Below are 8,670 nucleotides of genomic sequence, written 5' to 3'. Positions count from 1 at the left end.
CATGGTTGAAATTTTGGACTTATTTGCACCTTATTAACAAGTTCATGTACTACCTCACCCCAATTTTGAAGCTGCTGAATTTGCTCTGATGGCGCAAGTTTTTTTTAAACAGAAATTAAAATGAGTTTATTTGCTGAAATTGTGTGTTTCTTTTGGGGATAGAAAGAAGGGAAGAAACTTGTTTTTTTTTTCAGGTAGAAACGTACATGCATAGTTTTTATTTTTAAGGAAAAGCATCTAAAGATGCCCCAGCGGTTAAACATTTTGGGCTGTTGTACAAGGGCATCTCAACCGTACTTTTGCAGTAAGCCTTTTTTACCCTTGTGAATAGTATGTGGGGGAACTGCTAGGCGCACACATCTTCGGTCACTGCAGTTGGTGTACGCTAGGATTGAACACCCGAAAATATCCGTCGCAAGTCGCAACCAAGCCGAGAGAGAACCCTGTCCCAAGACGGGCACCCAATCCATGTCCAGCCCCGGGCCTCCAATCGCCTCCCATTCGTCTCCTCCCCCAATCCCTCCTGCTCAGCCACCGCCGCCGCCGCTCGCGCTGCCACCTCCTCCTCCGAGCGATGGTAGATCCATTCAGGCGGCCACCAGTCCTGCTGATGGCGAAGAAGAGCAAGGGAAAGGGCGATGCCGCAGATTTATGTCATGTCCTTGCCAGTGGTCGAAATGCACCAACAAAATGCAGTTAGTATGGGCTCAGTATTTTGTACTCCATTTGGCATATTATTCACTGTTGCTCTCTGATGTGATTTTGTATTTTACACTATCTTCGATGTACATCCAACCAACTATGGTTTATCAAGTGTTACTAATCCCATGTGGTCTTTTGTTTTTCTCTCATTAATTAAGATGTTTCTGACCTGTCACTACATCTGCAGTGTCCTTCCTGTTTTAGGCTGAATTAGGAACTCATTTCTGTATGTTTTCATTTCCACATCATTTGCTTGACGACCTTGTCGAATGATATTTTGTTTTAGGTCTATGCAATTGAATGTTTTACTGGCATAGGCAGGGGGCGATCAGTTGTTGCTGCCTCTTTCTCTTTGAAAGGTGCTATTTCCTGCCCTTCCGTTGTGTTGTGTTATGGTGAATTGGAAACTGCTATACGTGTCAGCTGTTTTGCTCAGCTTAATTTTTTGTTGAAAGAACATTAAGCTTCGTCATGAACTTACACTAATTATGTTTTTGTTAGTTTCTCTTTTTGATATCGTTAAGCTTTGGAGGGTTACAATCTAATCGCTTGTGTGATGTTACTATATATATATTGATGTTGTCAGGATATGGTGGCAGGGTTACTATAAGCGGCTAGACCTTACTGGAGATTAACGTGCTAATATACATGCTGACATGATAAATGAGATATAAATGGAGTTTAAAACTAATTTGAGATTATAATATGCTCCATAGTTTGAGGTTCATCACTTGATAGTCAGTAGTTACTGTCCTACAACTAATCCGTGTAACTTTTTTCTTCACCTCGCTGTTTCATCAAGCACCGCATTCAAAGTATAACTGGTATATGCTCATTAGATTTTTTGCAGAGTGTATGCCATTTTTATAAGATGTATATATTTCGATATCATAATCAAGTTTTCTTCAACGCTCTGCATGTATTCTATTTCTCCTATTTTTTGTGTACTAGCCTCTGCTTGTTATGTAGTAGCATAATCATGTGTTTGAGTCCAGTAAGATGTTTTTCCTCTTTTCTAAATTTATCTTCGGCCATTCATGCCCCTCTGTGCCTATATTTTTCCAGGTTGTTATAGGAGAAAGGCCAGGTGCACCCTTTTTCCTGCTACAAAGATCACCATCAGACAGGTTACCTCATTCTGCCTTTCTTTCTTTATTATGTGAATCTCTTTGTAGTTGAATCAGTTGCTCTCTAATTAGTCAAACGATGATACTAAAACTTACCAGATGCATGGTACATCACATATATTTACTTCCTGAGTTTTTCTTTGCTGCAGTCGGGTGTTTCCTCTGGGTTGCTTCGAGTGTCAAGTGTTAATGACCTTGCTGATACGAGGAGGTTACTGATATCATCTCTAATGGTGTTGAATTCCCTCCCTTCCCTAACAGGTCCGCTTTTCTGCAGCCTGGTTGATGTTCTTCCCTGATCATATATCTTGTGTGTGCTTTCTTTTTTATCTGCATATTTCGAAACTTGTGTGGGAAATTAAGAACACTGATTGCAATTTTATTTTTGATATTTGCTGCCAAACTTAAAGTTCTTTTACAAATTATTGGAGTGAAAGAAGCTGTCTTAGGCTAATGGATCACTTCGGATTTTGAGCTCCTCTTTCTTTTTGATTGTATAGTGGTGGAAGAAATGTAATAGGATCATTCTAGAACAGACATGGCATAAATCTTGGTTGATCATGGTGTTGTGCTTGTATTCATACAGGCAGACCACGTAATAGAGGTTTTCCTGCCTGCAGTTTCTTATGCTGAACTTCTTTATTTTCTTTCTGTTGCCCCCTCTCCCTCTTGTGCATTTCCGCTTTATAATTCTTGCGTGGATAATCCTACAACTTAATTTTTTTTTACGCTTTGATCTCCTTAGATCAGGTGGAATAATATTTCACCTTGATGGGTTTTCGAGGAATATACAAACCCATGTTACATTTGAGAATAATTGAAATCCACTCTGTTTTTGCATTTTTTTTAGAGTAATAGAGTTTCTAAGTTTAAAGTTATGTGGCAGTTTGGTATTTCCCTTTTTCTCTTTAAGATCATGCTACCTAACTCTTAGTTATTTCACATCCCCACAGAAAAAAATTGTCTCCTCGATTTGTGTTTTTTCTTTCACTATCAGAGGAAGACATGGGTGGATTATCAGTGAAAGAAAAACACAAAGTATAAGCTTGATCCACTTAGAAAAGCACAAAGCCAGGAGCTCACTAAGATAACACCCCCAATGTAACTGCATGCAACTGTAAGCTGTAATAGCTTACTGCTAACTTAGTCTATTTATTACCCCTATTGCTGGTCTAGAGTTCTTGCATGCCGCTGCTAGCGGCACAGATTACTCTTAGATAGATCATTATGTTTGGATATCAAACACTTAATTATATGTATTGTTTTATTGAGATTTCTATCCCTAGTCTAGAGCAAGTAACAAACATGACCAGCTGTAGTTTTGCTTTTCGTGCCATTTCATCTTTTCCTGAACATTTCCTTTGCCTTTTCTGAATACTGACTTCATTTTTTCTGAATATTTCATTTTTTATATTCTCCTATTCCAGAATTGATCAATTATGAATAAATAAGATGATATTGGTTTGTAGACCCATAAGGCCCTAAGGTTTTTCTACCGGTAGCTGCTTATGAGCCATATTTAGAGATCTGCAATGAATAAAAAGAAGTGACTTGATCGTCTAAAAATATGCTTTCTAAAATGAAGGAACTAATATTTAACAGTGTGCCAAGTTTTTTCTGAAGTTGTGTACATGATTTGATAGGAAATTTAAGTCCACTATGTTCTTGCATTTTATAGAGTAGTAGAGTTTCTAAATTCAAAGTTATGTGGAACACCTAGACTGCCACTGAAGTGTTGGCATATACAATCCATGGAAGTATTATTGAATAAAATTTAGAAAGTAATACTCCCTCTGTCTAAAAATAGGTTTCTTAACTTTATCTAGATATGGATGTATCTCTAACTAAAATGCATCTACATACATCCGTATCTAGACAAAAGTGAGACACCTATTTTTAGAAGGAGGGAGTATATGTTTGCTATGCTTAAAGAAAGTAATAGACAAATTGGCAGCAGGTGAGATCATGTGGTGCTTGCAATTGTTTTTCCTCTCTTCTGTCCAAATTTCTATATGACCCTCCTGGGTATTGAAAAAAATGTTGGTCTAGGTATTTTTTGTATGCTCCAGACTTGGAGGCGCAAACTACATACTTTTATCTGTGTAAACTTTGATGTTCACTACCCACAGTCGTGGCCCTTGGACTGTGACCGACCCATATAATTCCTGGCCCTCACGTAACGAGGTCCACCGGTGAAATAGGTTGGGTTAAGATTTATGCCGCAGTGTGACTTGAATACTCTGAAATGCATGAATGAAACCTATAATGTTATGCTACCCACAGTTTGGGGAAAAGGAAGCATTGCTAAGATACACGTAGTTGAATTTGGAAAAAAAAGTCATTTGTTATGTTCAGTATCAGTTTTAAAACGAGGCTCTAATTATGCACAAATAATGTCAATGCAGAGTGTTCAAATTCGTTATTGGCTTTATTTTGTTTGTGATATATTGAGTTTCGGGAGCAAATAGAGTTCCTTAATGTGTTTTTACTACTGATGTTTTCGGTGGATTCTGCTTTCTGGTGGTGTTTACTCTGATGACAGGAATATTATGTCCATGGTCAACTTGGACTGTCAATTGGACCTGAAACAAATAACTCTCCAGGCATGCAATGCAGAATATAACCCCAAGGTGAAATCATTATCCTTATACCTTCATGACCTTTGTTTATCTCAAATTGGCCTTTTGATGCTATATTTACACTTTCTGTGAATATTGAGTGCTTGTCTTTGTGTCTCCTGCTTTGTGAATGACCTGATATAAGAGTTGGTAACTTTGTGCATGTGTTCTTTCGTAGAGCCAACATAATAAAGACTCTTCTGAATTCATGGTTATGGACTGATAAATTAGAGAACAGTTGCTCACCAAGTAGATTAAACAAAACGTCTCACGCTTTGCTGATTTGTGCAACTTTTTTTCAGCAGCATATACTTTATGCTTACTTTTGCTTAATGTCTACCTTCAAAAACGTTTTGCTGCATTCATCATGCGTATAAGAGAAGCAAAAACTACAGCATTGGTATTTGCATCCGGAAAAATGGTATTTGCACCCAAGTTTTAGCTGAAAAATGGTAATGCTCTTTCTGCTGTTTGAATACTAAATGTCTCTGGAGCTGGTGATTGTACATACATGAGTAGCTATTTATATGGTAATTATCTGTCTGTTGAAATTTATCGCCAATTCCACATGGACACAAAACAGTTATATGTTCTGCCACATCTTTTCAGCAGTATATGTCAGAATTAAATCTTTTTAATCAGTAACGACCCTCTAAATATCATCTTCAGTCATTGCAAACAAAAGTTGAGAATGGTTGAGATTACTTGAATTCAACTAAAACTTGGGTATCCCATTTGCTTTGATGGAAACCTACATAAGTGCTCTGATTCAAGGGTCTTTGTTAACACTTCGGTAAAAGGAGTTCCATAGTTGTATCAGTTAGGTACTGTCTTAGTTTCTCCTAATTACACACTGACGCAAATTACTATTGATGCTGCATTATCAGGTTAGCACAGGAGCAAAAAAGTGAACAGCAATCTGAACTTGAAGCTAGAAAGGTATTGTCTAGCTTTCTTTCCTCTCATACATATCAGAGGTATTTGCTTCGAGGTTTCTGAAACTGTAACTGCATTCCTGTTTTCAGTATGCTCGTATAAACCAGAAACTTATCTTTTCTGCAAAATTCAAGGTACCTATCCAATACTTTTGTAAAACGTACATGTGTCCGTACCTTAATAAATTGATGTTTGCTAAATGTTTGTTGCCTGTCAGGACTTTAAGATCTAGAATATCGTTGGGTCTTGTGATGTAAAATTTCCCATAAGACTTGAGGGCCTCCATATTCTCACGGCGCCTTCGCAAGTGTAAGTTACAACACTGAATTCTGTACTTCTTGTTCACACTATTTTATCACGTACGTTATTTTCTATCTGTTTTGGAACTTATCCATTTCCTTTTTTGGAACTGTTTCCTTGTTTTGGAACTGGTGTTTATATGGTTGCTCCACAGTATGAGCCAGGGCTATTTCCTGGCCTGATCTATAATTGTCCTGCTAATCTTGGTTTCTGACTGGAGCTAAGGTCGGTACTTGTTTTCTGTGGGTTTTCTGTATTACTCAGTAATGTTGATAAACCTGGCACTGACAGTTCCCTTTCTTATGACTCAGAAAAACCGGGCAGAGGCAACGGATTAGAAGACTTTGACTCTGGATGTCCTACAGGTTATGAGGTGTAATTGTCGTTGCCCAGACCGGAAACGCTACATCAATGTGCCTGGTCATCTTAGCCAGACTATATGTAATAATTAACGAACAACTGTGTTGTCAGTCCGAATGAGACTCATCTAAGTATTTAGCTACTCTTGTCCGAGAACCACTACTCGTATGTACTGTAATATATTCGCTGTTTATATGTGTCACATTCCGTTGTAATACCATCTGCTCCCCAAATGATTTGTTTACTTAATCTCATTTTATTATGGTTCAACATATTTTATAGATCCAGCCGTTGTGCACTCCTACATTTCCTGTACTACTATATTGTTTACTAGCTTTTTCCTCAGCTCTTTTGTTGCTTATTGAACACCATGTGTCAATTACAGCTTTCCACAAAATTCTTATCGATATGAAACCTGGTGAACGACGCGCACAAATTCTAGTATACTGTAGTTTGTATTTGTAGAAGCTGGCCTCGAAATATAAATGTGTTGTACGAAAAAAAAAAATACGTGCTGGGCTGTGAGGGCTTTAGGCACAAGATGGGCCAGAGAGAGTGAGGGCACGCACGGAGATGGGCCGCAAGGCTTCGTGCGGACCGCAGAGGGAGCGATTGGTCGCCCGATTCCAACCACGTTTTCCTCGGCACGCAAATAGGGCACCGACACCGCCGGCCGCCGGCCGCCGGCCGCCGGGACGCCCTTTCGATCATGCTCCATACCGCCACCTAGAACTCCCCCAGCGCCGGATACCAACGCCCAAGACGGCATGCTGCCGCGCCGAGCCCACGACGGCACACCGCCACGCCGCCGGGGTTACGGCGGCACTCCGCCACGCACCGCAGTGCCCCTATCTTTCGGGCTGCTCGCTCCCATGTCCGCATCTCCCCTAGTCTCTCCGCGCTGCCGCCGCCGCTGCGGGGGAAGACGGCACGGACCGGCTTGGCTCGCTTCGGTTCGGGCTCGGCTCGGGCTGAACTTGGAGCCAGGCTCGGTTCGGGAAGAGGCCAGCTGGCATCCGGCTCGGCTCGCGTGTAGGACCCACTTCCAGAGGGTAAGTTGCGTCCACGGCCATGCCTCCAATATTCAAAACTCCCTCTTCTATTCTTCTTCTTCCTCCACCTGCTTCGCTTCCTCCGCTGCCTCCTCCTCCCACCTCGCCGTCTCCCACCTCGCCGTCTCCCACCTCGCGCGCGCCTCCCATGGCCTCAGCAGAGCCAGTTCTCCTGCTCCCCGCACCTGCATCTCCTCTCCTTCTCCCAGCCATGCTTCCATCCCGCTCCCCCGACTCCACCTCCCGCACCACCGTGCCCTTGTTTCTCATCCGAGCGATCTCGTCTTCGTCCCCTGGATTCCGCAAGTTCTTAGTTCACCTGGTCAAGCAGCTCTGGGGGGATCCTAAACGACTTGGGAAGTTCCTCGATCAATGGTTCTCACCGGCGGCGAGTCGCGTGAATCCGCTCCGCGTCCTCCCCATCCCCAAGGCGCCTGAGTTCCCCGACATCATGCGTCTTCTGCAGGCGCTGCTTCGGAAAGCTACGGTGCAGGCGGTCCTTGTGGCCACGGCCACGCTCATGGTCATCCACCTCTCCCGAGCGCGGCCCGTCGAGGATGACGACGAGGGAGCGCTTCTGCAGCGGAGGCTCCCTCTCTTCGTCAGAGATGGAGTGTGGCGGATCATCGCTCCGCGAGGTCCACTTCCCACGCTCCGCTGGCCACCACGGACATGGACGGCTGACGCCATGGAGGCGCTAAGGTTCGACCTGCGGCGCCGGGAGATGGACCACTCCGACCTCACGCTCCACAGGTACCTCGCGCGCTTCGCCTCCCCGCCCTCCTCTCCCGCTAGACCTGCTTCATCGTCTGCTCATGTCCTGCTGTTAGCGAGATGTGCTTCGGATGGAAGACAACGAGCGAGCGTTTCCTTCGTTGCTACGCGCTCGGCACTCTACTCGTCTCCCTGTTCGCTAGAATGTTCTTCGCTGGTCAATTGATTTCTGTCTGATTGTTTCTTCAGTGGGGTTGGGCAGCCTGTCATGCTCATGGCGCACCGGGACTGTGTGGAGAAGAACAGCAATGGCAACAACCCCAGGTGATCCCCGGCCATTCCCAGCAGCTCGATCACGCGCGCCGCCTCCGGGCCCCCAATTGATTTTCGTCAGGTTTACTTATCCGAGTCCAATGATTTTCTGCCTCTCAGCTGCAGGGGCAAGGCGCAGAACGCAGACGGCGTGAAGAAAACCGAGCAGGCCATCTCCATCTCCACGTACAGGTACCTTTGCTTCGCCTCCCCTCCCTTCCGCCAAAGCTACTCTGCGTGATTAATTGCATTCGACCATTGTTTGCAAAATCAGGCCACATCTTGACTTAAAGGGGACGTTGTCGAGGCTGCTCCATCTCAAGGGAACGCCGCAGGCCAACAAAACAGTCTCCAGGTTATCCCCTACTCTAAAGCATCTCTTAACCCCATGTATTTCTTGCAGCAACTTAGCTATCATATGTCGTAATGCACACATTGTCATAATCTGGGGATGAATCATGCACGTGATCTTAAGGTTTCAGAAGTTTCTAATTGGTGAGACTGAGAACTGGAGTTATTAGGAGTCGTGATAATGTGTGTGAGTGCCAT

The 8,670-nt window shown here is 43.3% G+C and overlaps 1 protein-coding gene across 2 annotated transcripts; it reads left to right on the top strand.

The window, feature by feature from the left end:
• The first annotated feature begins 361 nt into the window (after positions 1–361).
• LOC127292589 (uncharacterized) lies at positions 362–6,245 on the top strand. 2 transcript variants are annotated; one of them, XM_071818617.1, is made up of 10 exons: positions 362–695; positions 989–1,061; positions 1,768–1,829; positions 1,979–2,090; positions 4,372–4,459; positions 5,335–5,386; positions 5,473–5,517; positions 5,601–5,692; positions 5,838–5,908; positions 5,995–6,245. In XM_071818617.1, the coding sequence occupies exons 1-5, from the start codon at positions 639–641 to the stop codon at positions 4,413–4,415; spliced, it is 348 nt and encodes a 115-aa protein (XP_071674718.1). In that variant the 5' UTR covers positions 362–638; the 3' UTR covers positions 4,416–4,459; positions 5,335–5,386; positions 5,473–5,517; positions 5,601–5,692; positions 5,838–5,908; positions 5,995–6,245. The 2 variants fall into 2 exon arrangements, with proteins under 2 accessions (XP_071674718.1, XP_071674717.1); XM_071818616.1 differs by having other exon boundaries at positions 362–699.
• The last annotated feature ends 2,425 nt before the right edge of the window (positions 6,246–8,670 follow it).

This window comes from Lolium perenne, chromosome 4 (assembly GCF_019359855.2).
Source record: "Lolium perenne isolate Kyuss_39 chromosome 4, Kyuss_2.0, whole genome shotgun sequence".
NCBI lineage: Eukaryota > Viridiplantae > Streptophyta > Magnoliopsida > Poales > Poaceae > Lolium > Lolium perenne.
Note: the sequence above shows the minus strand (reverse complement) of the source record. Positions and strands in the feature narration are given on the sequence as shown.

Coding starts and splice junctions, on each gene's coding strand:
- LOC127292589 (XM_071818616.1), top strand. CDS start 469: ATGTCCAGCCCCGGGCCTCCAATCGCCTCCCATTCGTCTCCTCCCCCA. Junction 700..988: donor GCACCAACAAAATGCAGTTA/GTATGGGCTCAG, acceptor ATTTTGTTTTAG/GTCTATGCAATTGAATGTTT. Junction 1,830..1,978: donor CAAAGATCACCATCAGACAG/GTTACCTCATTC, acceptor TCTTTGCTGCAG/TCGGGTGTTTCCTCTGGGTT.